At 44.0% G+C, this 20,502-nt stretch overlaps 1 protein-coding gene across 4 annotated transcripts in view; it reads left to right on the forward strand.

Annotated features, from left to right (window-relative positions):
* The first annotated feature begins 392 nt into the window (after window positions 1-392).
* PKP2 (plakophilin 2) overlaps window positions 393-20,502 on the forward strand; it is a 114,266-nt gene continuing 94,156 nt past the window's right edge. For 2 of the 4 annotated variants that reach the window (XM_064369867.1, XM_021673782.2), the window contains exons 1-3: window positions 393-631; window positions 18,725-18,837; window positions 19,209-19,915. In XM_064369867.1, coding sequence (XP_064225937.1) covers window positions 409-631; window positions 18,725-18,837; window positions 19,209-19,915 — 1,043 coding nt within the window. In that variant the 5' untranslated portion in view covers window positions 393-408. Of the gene's footprint in view, window positions 632-1,419; window positions 1,501-18,065; window positions 18,164-18,724; window positions 18,838-19,208; window positions 19,916-20,502 lie in introns of those variants that run through there. The other 2 variants (XM_064369865.1, XM_064369866.1) reach the window with 2 other exon arrangements.

The following is a 20,502-nucleotide window of genomic DNA, read 5'->3' on the forward strand; positions in this document are numbered from 1 at the left end:
AGCCCAGCGCCAGGCGTGGGCAGAGCGAGCGCGGCCCCGGCAGGCGGTATCCGCCGGGACTCCGACCACGTGCGCGACCCCGGGCGACCCGCGCCCCTCGCCCCACCTCCCCGAGGGCGGGCAGGTCCAACTCGCCAGGTGTCCGCGCGCGCAGCGAGGCCCGCCCCCGTCGGCCCCGCCCCGCCAGGCCCGAGTGCGCGTGCCCGGCCGGAGCCGCGCCCCCTCCCCGGGGAAGCCCGGGCGTCCGGCCCACGAGGCCGCGCTCCCCGCGGCCCGGGCCTCTCACCGGCGCGGGGGGCGGGCCCGGGGCGGGGCCGGGCGGGGCTCGCGCCACAGTCCCCAGCTCCGCCGCCGCTTCGCCCGCCAGTCCCGAGGCAGTCGAGCGGCTCGGTCGCCCCCACCGGCCCCATGGCAGTCCCCGGCACCCCAGCTGAGTACGGCTACATCCGGACCGTCCTGGGCCAGCAGATCCTGGGACAACTGGACAGCTCGAGCCTGGCGCTGCCCTCCGAGGCCAAGCTGAAGCTGGCGGGGAGCAGCTGCCGCGGCGGCCAGACGGTCAAGAGCCTGCGGATCCAGGAGCAGGTGCAGCAGACCCTCGCCCGGAAGGGCCGCAGCTCTGTGGGCAACGGTGAGTGGAGCCCGCGGCTCCCTGGCGCCGCCCCCTGCCGCGCACCCCGTTACCCCCTCCTATCCCGCCCTCGCCCCGCTTGCTGGGAGTGCAGAACCCCGTGTTCTGCCCACCTGTTGCTCGCCGCCCGCGGCGTGACCGGCTTGCTTGTGGAAAGCACTCTTTTCCATAACCTATTACTTAGCTTTGTCATATGGGTACCTGCGTATGTTAAATATTGTACGTATCTGTCAATGTTAAAGAACTCACTTGGAAATTTAACCCCTTTCTTTTTCTGCTCCGACCGTCAGCACCCCTCGCTGGTGCGGACTAAATTTGGGGGTTCAGGGAGTCTATCAACACCTTGAGATGCTATGCAGAATTTTGGTATGTACCATCTTTTTTCTGGGAGAAGGAGCCCTTGTTCACTTTTATTAGATTTTTTAAATAGTTCATGACCCCCGTAAATATCTTGAAAAAGAAAACCCGACAGCACAGGCGCTCCTACAACCTATAAATTGGGATTGTGCTGTCTTGTGCAAATACTTCGGGGCGCTCCAAGTGTAGGAGGCGAGTGGTGGATCTAAGGAGTGAAACAGCGGCTAGGAGGCTTTGGTCCTGGGAACAAACACGCCCAGGAGAAAGGGGACTTTGGCCCTGCCGGCAACAGCCCTGCCCTCCTGGCTGCGCTTCCCACCCCCACCAATGCGGGCGTGGTGCAAGGCTGATCCCTCCAAAAAATTAAACATGGAGGTGAAAGGGGTGTAAGCACACACACGCACACCATGTTTGTGATTGATAGACGGGGGAGGTGGAAGGGCCAGAAGATGGCAAGCCACTTGTGAAAATTAGGGAACATGATGTATCCTTTTCTCCTCTGCTAGAGTCAGGTGATCAGATCAACTCAGTAACTCTTGTTTTACTTGTTGTGTGTGTGAGTTTGCATTATAAAAGCACTATGTTGGCTTATTATAACAAAAAATTTTTTAAAAAAGAGGAAAGAAATTGAGTAAGTTGGAATATCTGTTTCTTCCATGTTCAACTGTTTCTGTATGAAGTAACTTGTGCATTGGCGAATGTAGGCTAACCCATTCTAATTTCTATTAGGAAAATAGAAAAATCCTAACAGGCCAGACCACAGTTTTAAAACAGCAGAGTCTGGGAGGCTATACTGTTTGTATAAAAGAATCCTAAAAAGTCAGGTAGTCAATGATTACATATTAGAAAGGTAAAGAGAAGATGTTCAAAGGTTGTAGTTAATATAACTGAGTGCCTACTATGTGCCAAGAATTGGGCAATGTGGTTTGCATTCATTTTTTATGTGTGTGTGTGTGTGTGTGTGTGTATTCATTTTTTATATGTATGTATAATTTGTATTTAAAAACTTGTAATGAGCTAGGTATTTTCATCCTCATTTTACAGATAAGGAAATAAGCAGTTAAGTAACACTGAAGTTATAGATGGTAATTGGCAGAGTTGGTATTTAAACTCCCAAACGTGAATTTTAAACCTCTTATCAGTTTTATCATTAAGTTTTAAAATTATTAATACAAAGTGGGATTTATTAGATGCTAAGCCTCTCCGTGGCCCCCTCCCATTTTTCTCTAAATAAAATTGAGGACGTTCTGAAAAGCTGGGGAGGTCTAGACAACACAGAACTGTCACAATACCTGGGGGGGAGAGACCTTAAATTTAGACTTAGGAGTCTGACTAAAGACTCCGGGATGACTGAGGCCAATCTTTGACCAGTGGTGGAGCCATTTCACCCATTCAAACTAAAACCAAACCAGCTTCCTCCACGAGGGGAACACAGGAGGCATATTAGATATTCTTTCTTATCCTATGAGAATGGCCAGCCAGGAAGAACAAGCAGATACAACTATTCCGGAATGGAGCCATGAACAGAAGAAAAGGGAATGTTGCTGGGCATCTGTATACTTTGTGCCTATTCCAGAATCTTTATTATATCCTTAAAACAGTTGCGTGAGATAGATATGAGAATCCATCTCACATATGAAGTATGTGTCTGTCAGCATTTGTTGGAAGTGTAATCCCAGCTCCACACATAATCTGTTCTCTTTACAGTATAATGCATCAACTGTGTGGTAAATTCAGCAAGCATCAAATGAGCATGTTCTTCATACAGGGCACTGTGCAGGTGCTGAATTAAACACAAAGACTCTGCTTGCTTTAAGCAAGAAGTTTAAAGTCTAAATAAGGAGGCCAACCTCTAGAAAAATACATCACCAAATAAAAAGTAGTAAGTGACCCAAAAGAATAGCTAATGTATTATGGAGTTTAGAAGTATAGATTGTCCAGATGTGGCAGTTCATGCCTGTAATCCCAGCACTTTGAGAGGCTGAGGTGGGCGGATCACCTGAGGCTGGGAGTTCAAGACCAGCTTGACCAACATGGAGAAACCCTGTCTCTACTCAGAATACAAAATTAGCCAGGCATAGTGGTGCATGCCTGTAATCTCAGCTACTTGGGAGGCTGAGGCAGGAGAATCTCACTTGAACCTGGGAGGCAGAGATTGCAGTAAGCAGAGATTACGCCATTGCACTCCAGCCTGGACAAAACTCTGTCTCAAAACAAAAACAAAAAAAAACCAGGCATATTAGCTCATGCCTGTAATCCCAACACTTTGTGAGAGTGAGGTGGGTGGATCATGAAGTCAGGAGATCGAGACCATCCTGGCCAACCATGGTGAAACTCCATCTCTACTAAAAGTAAAAAATTAGCTGGGTGTGGTAGTATGCACCTGTAGTCCCAGCTACTCAGGAGGCTGAGGGAGAAGAATCGTTTGAACCTGGGAGGCGAAGGTCGCAGTGAGCCGAGATTGCGCCACTGCACTCCAGCCTGGCTACTGAGAGAGACTGTGTCTCAAAAAAAAAGTGTAAGTTACTCCTAGTGGCAGGAAATTTTGAAAAACTTCCTGGATGTAGATCTCAAAAATTCAGTAGGACTGCACATAGGGAGGTGATTGGAGAAAGATCCCTCTAGGAGGGGACAGAATGAGTATTTCACAGTTCACAGAGTTGATACGGTAGAACAAAGGGCACTATCTTGGTCCTTCTGCTATAATGCTTAGGGCAACTACTTGACTGGCTCTTCCAACTAAGGAACAAAGCGTTTGAAATATTTTGATTGCAACAGCAGCTTCCCAGCAAGCTGAAATACACTCGGCAGCCTACACAGAAGTACAAATCAGGCAGAGATAAGGCAGCAAACAACACCTACTTACTTTAAAGCCTCAGCTTTCTGAGACTCAAAAAGGAAATCAGCTTCAAAGGAATTTAACATTAGCATGCCATGAAACAATTACCAGGGGTGGTTTGTATATATTCTTTAATTTTTTAAAGTTCTTTGAGAAGGTCTGGGGGCTTATGGTGGTTCTGAGTATAATTTTTATTTTCATATGACTATCCTGTCTCTCAAGTTGAAACACACACGCAATTGTTGAAACAGTACTGGTCTGGAAAAAATTCCTGTATCAACACAAGACATTCCAGGAAAAAAAGACCCTGATGTTAACTCCTGTTAGCTTCAGGCCCCTGGAGAATTCTGAGTTGTTGACAAACCTGGAAGGTTGAGACAATGGATAAGCTGCTGAAGACAGAGATGAGATAACTGTGGCTGATTTGTTGATAAGTATCTTGCAAGGTTCTTTAACCCTTTGACTTCTTTCTAATGCCTTAGTATAGCTGGGTGATTTTCATTGTAAATCACTCAGTGACTTTTGGTGTTATTTTTAACTGTGCTGAACATTTTAAAGTTGGCTGTAACTCTTTGGGAAGGGGGCCTTCAGAGGTGTATAGCAGCATTGTGAAGTAGGTCTGGATCGTAGCTAATAGTTAAAATCTTTTTCTAAAAGAAACAGAAGACATTTAAGAATTGCAAGTATTGGCAAAGGGAAAAATTAGAAGTGTCCTTATCCTATTTATTACACTTGCCTTAAAAGTACTACTTGTTACACAGTGCCTCTCCTGGGGTACCTGAGCAGGGAGAAAGTTGTGTTTTAAATTGTTGTATTTATCACTTCTAAAGCACAGTGAACAATCTCCTATAAAGCACAGTGAACAATCCCGCAATGCAATTTACAACATCTTTGGAAATCCACCATAAAACTTGAAGCACACTGTTATCTTAGGTGATTTTCCTGATGAAGCTGCTTTTAAATATCTGTGATCAAAGTGAATTCTGGGCCGGGTGCTGTGACTCATGTCTGTAATCCCAGCACTTTGGGAGGCCAAGATGGGTGGATCACCTGAGGTCAGGAGTTTGAGACCAGCCTGGCCAACATGGTGAAAACACATCTCTACTAAAAATACAAAAAATTGGCCAGGTGTGATGGTGCATACCTGTAATCCCAGCTACTAGGGAGGCTGAGGCAGAAGAATCACTTGAACCGGGGAGTCAGAGGTTGCAGTGAGCCAAGATCGTGCCACTGTTCTCCAGCCTGGGCAATGGAGCGAGACTCATCTCAAAAAAAAAAAAAGTGAATTTGGGAGAGAGAATTGAAAATTGGCTCAGGGTAGCAAAAGAAAGGTAGTAACTAGGTGTTACTGTTAAAAAAAAGTAAGACATTGTTCAAACTCTGCATAAATTCTTCCTTTGACAAAAGGAATCCCAGGAATGAAGCAGTTCTGGGGAGCGAGGTGACTAAAGTAGGAGGGATCAGGAAAGGGGAAACAAGTGAGATGGCGGGTGGCAGGGCCTTGGGCCTGCTGCTCTGAATGTGAGGTGTCAGCAGCACACTGGACTGAATGTACCTCTGTGTCTGTGTAATATAGCCTGTGAGCCACTTTTTGTTCAGTGCCAAGCAGATTGAGTTCGGTAGCCCAAAAGAAGTATATGGTGGTCTTTTGTTTTTGTTTTTAAAGAAATTCTTCTGATTATAGTAAGTCATATGAAATAGAATGTTAACAAAATGGTGGTTACAAAAAAAAAAAAAAAAACTTCACACCCCTGGAAATGTTGAGAACACATGTTTTAGGGGTGAAGTTTTGTTTCAGGGTAGAGTAAGGGTGCTTCAGAATCCGTGGAACTGTAAGAAACCAGAATTAGGCCCAGCATAACAGGGCTTGTTCTATGTGTGACAGATAAGATGCAGGAAATTACCTTAACGGGAGGAAGACTGCTCATTTAGGCTCTTAAAAGACTCTGTTAATGTTATCTGTATGCCCTGTGCTAGGAGTTCCATAGTCATGAGAACAGAACGTAACTTACTTGTATTAAATATTCTGGGTATTTGTAGTTCACATTGGCTCATTTTCTCTAGGTTTTAGGTAGGAACTTCACAAATTTTTTCCTATTTATTAAAATAAGGCTGTGCATACCTACATTATTTTGTCTTTACATAGTTTAACATCGATTTTACCCTTCAATTGAATTCCTGGTCTGATCAATACAAATTATTAAATTTTTTTATTTTTTCTCTGAGAGAACAAGCATATTATTGGCAGCCTATCTAGGATAACAGTGAAATATAAATATGCGGCTAAAAGCTCTGGAGTTTATAAATGAGACAATTAATATGGCCTATAATAAGACGATTTATTTCCATCTCAGATGACATTCAACAGTTTAAATTATACAATTCTGAGACAAATGTTGGACTTCAGGTATTTTGTGCCTGTATGCAAATATATGAAGACAAATACTATACTTCTCCTAGGGAAGTAAATTAGCAGTAAAAGGCAGCAGCGCAAGTAGGAATACACAATAAATTAGGAGAAAACTTTATTTTTCGGTTAGAGGGAGCACCTTGATCCCCTGACTAGTAGGGTAAGAATACTAAACAGACCATCAAGCCTTCTCATAGAAACATTAAAAACCTGTGTGTATCTTTTCTTTTTTTTTTTTTTTTTGAGACAGAGTTTCGCTCATGTTGCCCAGACTAGAGTACAATGGCGCGATCTCAGTTCACTGCAACCTGTGGCTCCCGAGTTCAAGCAATTCTCCTGCCTCAGTCTCCCAAGTAGCTGGGATTACAGGCACCTGCCACCAAGCCTGGCTAATTTTTTGTGTTTTTAGTAGAGACAGAGTTTTACCATGTTGGCCAGGCTTGTCTCAAATTCCCGACCTCAGGTAATCCACCCGCCTCAGCCTCCCAAAATGCTGAGATTACAGGCATGAGCAACTGGGCCCGGCCTGTGTATCTTTTCTATAATGCTATTACTGGTGATTGGATATCAGACGTAAAAACAGTTGTAATGTTCTTAAAGTGCTTAAAAATAAACACTTGAGAGCTCAATATATAGATTTAAATAAAAATGGACAGTTGGAAAAAAAAACCTTAAGCATTTGAAAACACAACCTGCCATTACTATTAAAATAATTCACATATTTATATTCTTGGACTAATCAGCTTTACACTTAACAACATTAGTTAGCCAAAGCAGTCATAATCAAAGTTCTGCAGTTCCTTAATTTTTAAAATTTGTGCATGAAAACGTTGTTCATTAGAAGCTTAATGGATATTTTTTTCTGAATCTCTCAGTAGGCTATTCATGGGGTGGGTGTGGGGAGGCATCAAGCCTATTGGATCTTGATTACTTTTTTCACTGAAGGATGAAAACAAATGGGAACTTTTCTTGACAGATCATATGAACTTATTATAGGCCACCAAAATATTACAGATAAATACATAAGCCATACAGATAAAAGAATGATAGGAAACATAGACTATCCAAATGTAGAGTCAAGCTTGCCAAAATAAACAGAGTCGGCCTTTCTAATAACTTAAGAATAAAGTCTGCCTGCATGTTGGGAGAAGCCACGTTTTTTTCCTCTCCTTATACCCAGAATGACAGAGAACAGTGAAAACTATTTGAGCACCTTCCATCTACCCCAAGACAAAAGCATACATGTGACAATCCTACTCACATTTTAGTTCCATTCTGGTGGGCCACAGAATAGATAACTGATTAAGCACAAACTGAATTTGTGTAACTAGGATATTTCTAATGTACAGGTAATCTGACTAATCAACAATTAACTTGTCAAGTGCTGATGCAAGATTGTGCTAGAAGTGGTAGTGTAAGATACAGTTCTTTCAAAACCTCCTTGGAAGAGAAAATAACCTCTTCTTGCTTTAACTTGGCCCCGCTCCAGTCCATTCTCCACGTAGTTACTAGAGTGAGCTTTCTAAAATCTTACTGCATCATTTCCAATTTAAATTCCTTCAGTCTCTTGCTGTTATCTACAAGAGTAAAATTATTGAACATGGCATTCCAAGTTCTTCGCGACCTGATGCCTGCAACTTCTCAAACTTCATCCCTGGGGCCACTACCCTTGCTCCCCACCAAACACACACAGGCAGTGTATCTTGCTTGGTATTTCTACCCTTCCCCGTCTCCCTCCCTTCTCTCTTGCCCAGTTGACTCAGTTCAGTTGTGTCCCTTATAGGCAGCCTCCTTCCCCCCTCTCCTCCACCTCATACTACAGAGGAGGATCTTGAATTCAAGTTAAAGAATTCGATAACCGTGAGTCACAGATGTTTCCACAGGGAAGAAACATGAAAAGTGCAGGGGTTTTGTGAAAATACATTGGACCAATTCGGTGGATTTAAAGTAGGAACAGAGCAAGCACAGTGGCTGTTTCCTATAATCCCAGCACTTTGAGAGGCCGAGACAGGAGAATCACTTGAGGCCAGGACTTCAAGGCTGCAGTGAGCTCTGAATGCACCACTGCACCCCAGCCTGGGCAACAAAGCAGACCCTGTCTCAACAACAACAAAAAGTTGTGATAACAATTATGAATCAGTGGGGAGGGGTTAGCCCTGGCAAGTAAGGAGCAGGGGAAACACAATGACTTCAGAGTCATTACAAAGAAAACCTGTAGTGAGTATTTTAAAGCAAAAAATAATTTGTGAGTTCTATAAATTCACTTTTTTTGATATTGGGAGTATAATGTGATATTTTCCATTGAAGTTATAAAGTCTTACAAGTTTTAAAGTCTTGTGAGATATCTCAGCAAATAAATTGGCAGGAATGCCAAAGTAAAGAGACAAGTTTCAGAAATGAACAGATTGATTGATTGATTCATTCATTCATTCATGAGACAGGGTCTGTCTCTGTCACCCAGGCTGGAGTGCATCTTGGCTTACTGCAACCTCTGCCTCCTTGGCTCAAGCCATCCTCCTACCTCAGCCTCCTGAGTAGTTGGGACTACAGGTGCATGCCACCACACCCAGCTAATTTTTGTAATTTTTTTTTTTTGTACAGATGGGGTTTTGCCTGTTTGCCCAGGCTGGACTCGAATTTCTGGACTCAAGTGATCTGCCCACCTTGGCCTCCCGAAATGCTGGGATTACAGGCATGAGCCACCACGCATAGCTGAGAAATGATTGGATTTAGATACTTTCAGGATATGTCTATTTAATACGTCACCGAGATGCTAAATTACTAGTTTATAATCACAAATTCTACCATTACATATTCTAATACCTCAAACAAAATATGACACGAACACCTGTGTTATGAAAGGGCTATTTAATGGCTCATGCCTGTAATCCCAGCACTTTGGAAGGCCAAGGCAGGTAGAACTCTTGAGGCCAGGAGTATAACATGGCAAAACCCTGTCTTTACTAAAAATACAAACATTAGTCAGGCATGGTGGCAGACACCTGTAGTCCCAGCTACTCAAGAGGCTGAGGCACAAAAATCACTTGATCCCAGGAAGAGGAAGTTGCAGTGAACTGAGATCGTGCCACTGCACTCCAGCCTGGGTGAGGGAGCAAGACTCCATCTCAATTAAAAAAAAAAGGGAGAGGGAGGCTTTTAAAATGTATTTTTGTCATTATCTAGAGCAGTAATTTGAAAGATTGCTCCCCAAATGTCATAAATTGGTATATCAGAGGATAGTTCCTGAATTGCTTAGGAGGCTCCTGAAAAATAAGGACTCTAGTGGCTGGTATATTGTGTAAGTAATAACGGCGACGGATTAGTCAGTCACACGCTGGCACGTGGAATGTGTGGCCCACTCTTCCAGGAGAGCTGGTTAGGCCCTGGCGTATTCAACTTTGTAAGAACTCATAACCAGTACTTTCCAGCATATACCTGATAAACCAAGTTGTTTCTCATGGTTGATTATATGAGCTGTTACTGGTCATAAAATACAGCACTGTACAACTGTTTATTGAATTTTCAGTAGCATAAAACTTTATTATGTCAGCCGCGGAGGCTCAGGCCTGTAATTCCAGCAATTTGGGAGGCCGAAGCCGGCGAATCACGAGGTCAGGAGTTCAAGACCAGTCTGGCCAACATAGTGAAACCCTGTCTCTACTGAAAATACAAAAAATCAGCCAGGTGTGGTGGTGTGAGCCTCTAATCCCAACTACTTGGGAGGCTGAGGCAGGAGAATCGCGTGAAGCCTGAAGGCGGAGGTTGCAGTGAGCCGAGATCGTGCCCCTGCACTCCAGCCTGGGAGACAGAGCAAGACTCCATGTCAAAAATAAATAAATGAAACAACTTTATTAGACTTTTATCTGCTTTGAAAACAATTCTTCACCATAGTTTTTCCATCTTTTTCTTTCCTTTCTTTCCTTTCTTTTTTTTTGAGACGGACTCTCACTTTCCATCACCCAGCCTGGAGTGCAGTGGCCCAACCTCAGCTCACTGCAACTTCTGTCTCTGGGGCTCAAGCAGTCCACGCACCTCAACCTCCCAAGTGGCTGGGACTATAGGCCCATGCCACCACTCCCAGACATTTTTTTTTTTTTTTTTTGAGATGGAGTTTCACTCTTGTTGCCCAGGCTGTTAACGGCTCAATCTCGACTTATCGCAACCTCCGCCCCTGGGTTCAAGCGATTCTCCTGTCTCAGCCTCCCAAGTAGCTAGGATTACAGGAATGCACCACCATGCCTGGCTTCTTTCATATTTTTGGTAGAGATAGGGTTTCTCCATGTTGGTCAGGCTGGTCTCAAACTCCCTACCTCAGGTGATCTGCCCCCCTCGGCCTCCCAAAGTGCTGGGATTACAGGGGTGAGCCGCTGGACCCGGCCTAATTTTTAAATTTTTACCTCTTTTGTAGAGATGAGGTCTCACTATATTGCCCAAGCTTGTCACAAACTCTTAGACTCAAGTGATCCACCCACCTCAGCCTCTCCAAGTGCTGGATTGCTAGTGTGAGCCGCCATGCACGGCCAACTATAGCTATCTAAACCAACACATTCTACTTATTTTTCAGCCTAAGCAAATGCTTACTTGGGCTGTTGTGGTTTCCATCAATATGTGGCTGTTCTTCTTGGAAAGTAAGAATAGAAGATAAAATACTTTTTTTTTTTTTTTTTTGAGACAAAGTCTCACTCTGTTGCCCAGGCTGGAGTGCAGTGTCATGATCTCGGCTCACTGCAACCTCCACCTCCCAGGTTCAGGAGATTCTCCTGCCTCAGCCTTGCCAGTAGCTAGGATTATAGGTGCACGCCACCATGCTCGGCTAATTTTTGTATTTTTAGTAGAGATGGGATTTCACCATGTTGGCCAGGCTGGTCTTGAACTTCTGACCTCAAGTGATCTGCCTGCCTTGGCCTCCCAAAGTGCTGGAATTACAGGCATGAGCCACTGTGCCTGGCGATAAAATACATTTTCTAAAAATATATAAGTCCAATGGAAATGAATCCTATGTTACATGCCAACACAGGCAGACAAAAAACAAAAAAAAACTCCTTCACTGACTCAGGAGTACGGACATACTATGGTCTTTGATGAGTCTCAGCATATTTTATGCTTTCTTTTAAGCTCCTACTTTTGCTAGTAAATGACTTTAAAGATCTATTCAAACGGGACTTCCCCTTGTTGACCAGGCTGGTCTTAAACTCCTGACCTCAAGTGATCTGCCCACCTTGGCCTCCCCAAGTGCTGGGGTTACAGGCGTGAGTCGCCGCATCCGGCCTCAATTTAGTTTAGTTTTGTTTTTTGTTTTTTTTTTGAGATGGAGTTTTGCTCCTGTTGCGCAGGCTGGAGTGCAACGGTACGATCTCAGCTCGCCACCACCTCCGCCTCCCAGGTTCAAACGATTCTTCAGCCTCAGCCTCCTGAGTAGCTGGGATTACAGGCATGCTCCACCATGCTCAGCTAGTTTTGTATTTTTAGTAGAGATGGGGTTTCTCTTTATTATGTGGAGCGCAGTGCCTCACTCCTGTAATCCTAGCACTTTAGGAGGCCAAGGCAGGTGGATCACGATGTCAGGAGTTCAAGACCAGTCTGGCCAACATAGTGAAACCCCGTCTCTACTAAAAATACAAAAACTTAGCATGTGTGGTGGTCAGGCTGGTCTTGAACTCCTGACTTCAGGTGATCCACCAGCTTCTGCCTCCCAAAGTGCTGGGATTACAGGCGTGAGCCACCATGCCAGGCCTCAGTTTAGTATTTTTAACCCTAACAATAATTCATTATTTTGAGCAATGTTTGTATTGGTGACCAAACACAAAAGTCTTTTTTCTATAACAGCTACTTTAGGAATCATATTATTCAGAAGGGAGAAAATTTCATTGTCCTGCGAAGGCTTCACCTCTGCAATCTTCTGAGGAATTCAGAATCCTGCCACCATCAAAACAGACCTCCCTCACCATTACCCCCAAACCCACAATTGGTTTGACCTGAATTGCTTGTTATTTGAAAAGGGTGGAGTTTAAAGTTGCTCTGCAACTACCTACTTTATTTTCCTTAAAGTGGGCTCCATAAAATGTCCATGGTGTTTTTAGAAGAAACAATTTAGGGCCCGGCGGGCTGGCTCAGGCCTGTAATCCCAGCACTTTGGGAGGCCGAGGCGGGCGGATCATGAGGTCAAGAGATCGTGACCATCCTGGCCAACATGGTGAAATCCCGTCTCTACTAAAAATACAAAAATTAGCTGGGCGTGGTGGTGTGCACCTGTAGTCCCAGCTACACGGCAGGCTGAGGCAGGAGAATTGCCTGAATCCAGGAGGCGGAGGTTGCACTGAGCCGAGACCGCGCCATTGCACTCCAGCCTGGCACCTGGCGGCAGAGCGAGACTCTGTCTCAAAAAAAAGAAAAAAAAAAACAATTTAGGTAATGTTGCCTGAGCATGTTAATTTGGAATATTTCCTAGTAAATCATCCCCTTCTTTAGGAAACGTCAAAAGCATATTAGGCACTGTGCAAGGGAAATGAATGGCTGGAAAACACAGCAATGTCCTCATGCTCCTCGGTGGGCCAATCAAAGACAACCAGAAAAAGTCCAATTCAAGCACCCAGGTAGACTTAGCAGGAAAAAAACCTGCTCTACAACACAGTGTAAAGCAAAGCATGCACACTCGTTTATCCCTCTTATTAGAACAGACTAAATCATGAAAAAATGTGAAAAATTTTTAGGACTCAAATTCTATTTAAAAACCTTATCTCATTTTTGCATATTGCTTTTGTAGAGGTGAAAAGTTTCCTTTTCTTACCGTTCACCAGGTTTATGGCCGAGACTCCTGTAATAAAAGACAGATTAACAAGAGAAAATCATAACAAATTTATTTAATGTAAGTTTTATGTGACATAGGAGTCTTCAGAAACAAAGACCCACAGAAACAGGGAAGACTATTTTTATGGACAGTCATGCAGAAGTCTAATGAGACAAAGGTGAGCCTGATCTAATGGTAAACTGAGGGAATTTAGCAAGGCTTGTTTGTTCAGATTCTTCCCTTTGTAACATTCCTTTCCTCCAGGTATAGGGAGGATCCTTCTGAAATGAGTCTTTGACCTAATTCAAAGGAAGGTCAGCTCGATTTTATACGGTTTGCTTCAGAGAGAAGGGGTGAGAGGAAGGCGTAAGGGTAAAACTTCCTGCGCCTGCTGTTTCCTCAAATGCCAGTGCCATATTTTGGGATGGCATGTCAGAAACCCATCACTTTACAACTTTGAAAGTATTTGAGTGTATGCTTTCTCAGGTCAGCTTCTCTCTCAGCAGTCCTGTTGGTAGCAGGAATTATGGGAAACAGACATCTAACTGATTCGTCCAGACCTATACAAAGTGGTAGATTGGGGGTTTCAGATGAAGTCTATGGATGTCTTCCAAGTAGGCAAGGTACCTATTTCTTTTTTGAAGTAAACAAATCCTTTGAAATAGAATCACATCTCAATTTTCAGTGTAAAAAAATCTGGATTTTCATGTTGGATTTGTTTAAAGCAGGATGCACCTGTGTGTATGATATGTTTTTGTTTGCTTTCTTCTATTTTCAGAAAAGGACATGGCTGAGTTATTTTATATGTTCAACGGTCATCATATTATCTTATTCTCTGATTAAACAGAAAATGACTTAAATTTATTTCCATCCTTATTAGTATACTTTAAAAAAAATTTTACTCAGTCCAAAATTTCTTTAAAATCTTAGAACACAGGCGTTAATTCACCTTTAATCACCATACTGATCTCAAACTCATGACTGCCTGGGTGAATTAATCTGCATTATTTGTTGTTTGAGATTGGCTGTTTATCCAGAGAAACCATCGATTGTGCCAGCTTGCAGGCTGAGTATCTGGAGTCACATCTTTCATGAGTATTCCACAGGAAGAGCGTCTTGTGGTTTAAAAATTCAGTCTTATTTTATTCCCTGCTTCTAGCTACCTTGCAGTTATTTTAGGGACCATCAAACCAGTCTCAGTTCATTCATCTGAAAACTGAAGAAGCAGCTTTCTTATAAGAACTTATGTTGGCAAATAAAGAATTAATATTTACAGAGTATTTGGAGTTGCGTAAGTGAAGGTTTTAGAGGAAAGAGAACATAATTGTTTTTTGTCCTCATATCAAAACGATAATAATCATCCCTCTAAGGCCTTGATAAATGACAATGTCATAGTAGCCACCGTCCAGTCAGACAGCAGAGACCAGGGGAAAGGAGGAACCCAGAGTTCAATCCTGACTATTAGATCTCTTTTCAATTTAAAGCAGGTAATTTAAGTTTCCCTAACTCTAAACAGAGATGATAGTAGCTGGCTCCACATCACAGAATATTATAAAGAAACATAAAATAATTTGAGCTCCTTAAAAGAAAAGTCATATTGAAATGTAATGAGTTCACATAAGTTGCTTTAAAAAGCCTTAACACTCACAGCAACAATGTGAATATTTAACATCAGTTAAACATTTTAGTTCAGTAAGCCTGATTATAAAACTCACTGATTAATTAGCTATTTGATAGGATATACTGTTTCACTGGGTCCTGTTCAAGGATTCTCACACATTTAGAAAACCTTTGCAGGATCTCAGCTTAAAGATGGAAGAAGCACGCTATTAACTGTTCCTGAATATCTACCTACTCCTGGCATTAGGGCAAGGGCATATTCCAGGTGATGATGGGCTAGAGGGACTGATCGACAGAATTTTTCTTGAATTCCTAAAAGTGCCTGCTTTCATCACGTCCTATTTTATTATAGAGTAACAGGAATTAATGGTTCCAGCTACCATCCATAAATGACCATTAGTATTTTGCCATTCTAGATTGTTCCTAGCTTTCATATATTCAGTTTTCATGTGGTCTAAAGGTTTGAACATGGATATCACTAAACTAATTTTTATAAAGCTAATAAATTGGATTTCTTATGTATCAATAAGAAATAATGTTCTGCCTGGCCACAGCCTTTGTACAAAAGCTTGTTTTATTAGGGGTAGCGGTGAGGGTAGTGTAAGCACTCTCCCCAGTCATTCCCCCTACCCTGACCCCTTCTCCTTTCTGCATATTCCTAGGGCTGAGGGTACTCTGGCCCCCAGACCCTTCAGGATTAGAGCCTTTTTATGTTCCCTGTACCTGGACTGCTACGTTCCTTTCCCACACCAGCAGGGCCTTTTCAGGCCTATGTCCCTAGTGGCCTGGGGAGAGAAGGAACTGTGAGTGCAGAGTAGAGGATAAAGGATTAGTCTAGGCACAAGCCTCAGCCAACATAAAATAATAATATGAGGCCGGGCATGGTGGCTCAGGCCTGTAATCCCAGCATTTTGGGAGGCTGAAGCGGCTGGATCACCTGAGGTCAGGAGTTTGAGACTAGCCTGGCCAACATGGTGAAACCCCGTTTCTATGAAAAATACAAAAATTAACTGGGCGTGGTGGTGGGCACCTGTAATCCCAGATATTTGGGAGACTAAGGCAAGAGAATTGCTTGAACCCAGGAGGTGGAGGTTGCGGTGAGCCAAGATTGCGCCATTGCTTGGGCCTGGATGACAAGAGGGAAACTCCATCTCAAAAATAATAATAATAATAACAATATGAATTGCTTTCAACTTATGTTATTTATAACAACAAACTTTAGCGCCCTTAAAGATGTAACGCTTAATGTGTCTTGAGTCCTCTCCTAAATTTGCTGTGGGGTCATGGAAAAGATTGCTTTCAGGGCTGGGCGCGGTGGCTCAAGCCTGTAATCCCAGCACTTTGGGAGGCCGAGGCGGGTGGATCACGAGGTCAAGAGATCGAGACCATCCTGGTCAACATGGTGAAACCCCGTCTCTACTAATACAAAAAATTAGCTGGGCATGGTGGCGTGTGCCTGTAATCCCAGCTACTCAGGAGGCTGAGGCAGGAGAATTGCCTGAACCCAGGAGGCGGAGGTTGCGGTGAGCCGAGATCGCGCCATTGCACTCCAGCCTGGGTAACAAGAGCGAAACTCCGTCTCAAAAAAAAAAAAAAAAAAAAAAAAAAGATTGCTTTCAAGTAAGGGAGGCTGAGGCAGAAGGATCACTTGGGCTCAGAGGTGAGAGTTCAGCCTGGGCAACAGCAAAACTCCATCTCTAATAAAATTTTTGGAAAAAAAAGGTTTTTTTTTCCTTATTTAAGGTCCAAGTTCCAGGCATTCTTTGTCATAGAGATTAAAAAGTAAGTGGCTGCCTGCCCTTCTGCCAGCCCTTATGGAGAAATCAAGCCCCTGGAAACAGGAGATGTCTGACTTATCTCAACTGCCCTTGTCTCTAGGGTGACAGTTAAAAGCCTGCTGCTGCCTCCCCACAAGGCTCCTTGAGGCCGGAAAATTGTTTATCAGGCAGATTGTTTGGCTGTAGGAAATAAGGACACGTGTACAAACAAAATTTGGGATGGATTTAGATTTTTTTCGCTCTCTGGCAGAAAATAATTTCAAGTTTCTGTGTTCCCTCCCCTTGTGAATGCACTTTTCGTATTTTGAAATTTTGACTTTATAGCAATTTATTGGAAGAGTTATGTTGCTGTGTTCCCACGGTACCGGAAAGGAGCCGCCTGTGTTGTGTTCTCAACATCTTTCATGAATCACTGAAGCCCAGAAGAGTTAATTGAATATATTTTTCCTCCGATTTCTAAAAAATGCTACAGGGCGAAAAAGAAATTTCGGTTAAACTTAAGAAAGTAGATATTACTTGGCTTTTGGAGATTGTTGCTTATTTGGATTAGCCTTTTTTTTAAGACACTAAGAGAAAACTCAAAAGAAAAAAGAAAGCTGAGAGAAGGATATGGAGGCTGAAGGGACACAAAATGCTGCTTTCTACCACTCCCGCTCCTCAGAGAGGAGTATTTGAAGATGGAGGAGACAGGCATCCGTTGAATCCCTGCAGGCTTCGCAGAGCTAAGCACGTGACTCCTATCGGTGTTTGCAGGAGAGTGGGCTGGCTCTTAGACCACCAAACAAAGGAAGGGCCAGGCGATTCCACAAAAGCAGCCATTTGGAGTGCAGGGGTTGATTTCCCTTCCTGCCAAACTCGCCTATTGCCAGATATCTCAACCCCAGCATTGGCCTGAAGCTGATCCTGTTTCCCTGAATCGTGCTGATCTCCCTGTTGTTTATACAAGCCGTGTTATCTAGTAGTGTTGAGTCACCGTTATAAGTATTGCCTACACCTACTTATTACAAAAGGCTTCTGAATTCCTTCCCTGGGAACAGAGTTCTGTGACTTGGGAAACTGAACTTTACAGTCCAGACCACCTAAACACCTAAACCAGAGAATGAGCCCCAAAGTTTTCAGCACTATAACAGCCAAACTTTTTTTTTTTTTTTAAACGGAGTCTCACTCAGTCGCCAGACTGGAGTGCAGTGGTGCAATCTCGGCTCACTGTAAGCTTCGACTCCCTGGTTCAAGCAATTCTCTTGCCTCAACCTTTTGAGTAGCTGGGATTACAGGCATGCACCACCATGCCCAGCTAATTTTTGTGTTTTTAGTAGAGACGAGGTTTCGCTGTGTTTGCCAGGATGGTCTCAATCTCCTGACCTCGTGATCCACCTGCCTTAGCCTCCCAAGATGCTGGGATTACTGGAGTGAGCCACTGCAACCAGCAACAACCAAGCATTTTTAGATTTTTGTGTATTTCCTCTCCCTTCTTTTTCTTTTCCTTCTTTCTTTCTTTCTTTTTTTTTTTTTTTTGAGATGGAGTTTCGCTCTTGCTGCACAGGCTGTAATGCAATGGTGTGATCTCGGCTCACAGAAATCTCCACCTCCCAGGTTCAAGTGATTCTACTGCCTCAGCCTCCCGAGTAACTTGGATTATAGGCATATGCCACCACGCCCGGCTAATTTTGTATTTTTTATTTTTTTAGTAGAGACAGATTTCTCCATGTTGGTCAGACTGGTCTCAAACTCTCGCCTTCAGGTGATCCACCTGCCTCTTTCTTTTTCTTTTTTTAAACTCAACTTCCATTTTGAAAAACTTTTTTTTTTATTAAAGATAGAGTTTCACCCTTGTTGCCCAGGCTGGAGTGCAATGGCATGGTCTTGTCTCACTGCAACCTCTGCCTCCCGAGTTCAAGCCTCAGCCTCCTGAGTAGCTGGGATTACAGATGCCCGACGCTACATGCAGCTGATTTTTGTATTGTTAGTAGAGATGGGGTTCACCATGTTGGTCAGGCTGGTCTCGAACTTCTGATCTCAGGTGATCCACCCGCCTTGGTTTCCCAAAGCACTGGGATTACAGGCGTGAGCCACCACACCCAGCTGAAAAACTTTTGTAGAGAATGTTTTGATAATCTTTGATCACTTGCCATATCCCAGGGTGGTGTGAAACCAGCATTTAAAAACATTAATGTACATTTAATGCTTGTTCTTGGCCTCCATTACTTAAATTTAAAAGTTTAATACGTCGTTGTTACACAGTCTGTAAATATTGATTAGCCCACTTGTGTTCTGAGTTATTTTAATACTTGCTTGATTGCAGGAAATCTTCACCGAACCAGCAGTGTTCCTGAGTATGTCTACAACCTACACTTGGTTGAAAATGATTTTGCTGGAGGCCGTTCACCTGCTCCTAAAACCTATGACATGCTAAAGGTAGGCTATCAGAGAATGTAACCCTAGTGATCAGATTACCAGGAAGGTATTTTCAAACTTCCTAAGATTATTTTTGAATGTTTACTTTGCCCAAGTATTATCATTTCCTAAATGAGTTTTGAGAAAATTGATTTTTGTGAGGATACCATGGAAAACTGGGGACGTGAAACAGTCTTACATCCTAGTGCAAATAAATATGACTCAAGTCAACCAAGTCTTACTTTCAAAAAGCCTTTACCCACAAAGGGGCCAACTTCTCATCATCTGATTCAGAGAAACGGATGTGTTGGGTAACAGTACCAGAATCATTAGTCCTCCGCAGAGTTAAACCGAGTTATGCCTCCTTTAAACTGTATTTCTCTCCTGTGCAGGCTGGCACAATTGCCACTTATGAAGGACGCTGGGGAAGAGGAACAGCGCAGTATAGCTCCCAGAAGTCCGTGGAAGAAAGGTCCTTGAGGCATCCTCTGAGGAGACTGGAGATTTCTCCCGATAGCAGCCCGGAGAGGGCTCACTACCTGCATAGCGATTACCCGTATAGCCAGCGAAGCCAGGCTGGGCACACCCTGCGCCACCAAGAAAGCAGGCGGGCCGCCCTCCTGGTGCCACCGAGATACGCTCGCTCCGAGATCGTGGGGGTCAGCCGTGCTGGCACCACAAGCAGGCAGCGCCACTTTGACACTTACCACAGACAGTACCAGCATGGCTCTGTCAGCGACACCGTCTTTGACAGCGTCCCTGCCAACCCGGCCCTGCTCGCATACCCCCGGCCGGGGACCAGCCGCAGCATGGGCAACCTCTTGGAGAAAGAGAACTACCTGACCGCAGGCTCCACCGTCGGGCAGGCCAGGCCGCTGCTGCCCCTGCAGCCCCTCACTCAGAACAGGGCTTCCGGGTACTCCTGGCACAAGGACTCCTTCCACAGCACCCGCACGCTGAGGGAAGCTGGGCCCAGTGTCGCCATGGATTCCGTGGATTCCGGCGGGAGGAGAACGCACTTGACCGTGGGCCAGGCGGCGGCAGCGGGGAGTGGGAATCTGCTCACTGAGAGAAGCACTTTCCCTGACTCCCAGCTCGGGTAAGTCCCCTCCTGACTCTGCCGCTCAGCCATTGCCAGCACATTCTGTTCCCACAGCCCTGACAGCATGAGCTGGCACTTCTGGGGCTGGAGAGAAAGGCTTCCAGAGATAAGTGATTAAAATAATGACTTTTCAGGCAGCTGCCTAATTGACAGATCAGCCTATTTACCTCAGGGACAGGGGCCAAGCTACCTGCTCACATGGCAGCTTTGTGCAGAAATGTGACATTTAGTCCATCTGTTCCAGATTAGATGCTGGCTGAAGGGACCCTGCCCCTTGGCCATATGAAAATCTGCTCTAAACTCCAAAATAGGCCAAGAAATGGAGAATTGCGTCTGCATTTTCTTCATCATCCCATGAAATAAAAGGAAACAATGCTTATTCCTAACGCTAAGTGTGTGAACCTCAAATGCCATTTTGATAACTATGACTATAAAATGAGCTAAGGAAAGATGGCTGACTTCTAGATGTCTCTTTTCTTCCTTCAATACTTGGTATCGTTTAGATTTCTAGTGTCAGTGATTTGAAGGGGTATTCTTTTGGCAATATTAAATTATTAAAATAACTGAATTTTTTAATCATTCCT

This window comes from Aotus nancymaae, unplaced genomic scaffold (genome assembly GCF_030222135.1).
Source record: "Aotus nancymaae isolate 86718 unplaced genomic scaffold, 86718_ANA_hifiasm-v0.15.2.pri h1tg000092l, whole genome shotgun sequence".
Lineage (NCBI taxonomy): Eukaryota > Metazoa > Chordata > Mammalia > Primates > Aotidae > Aotus > Aotus nancymaae.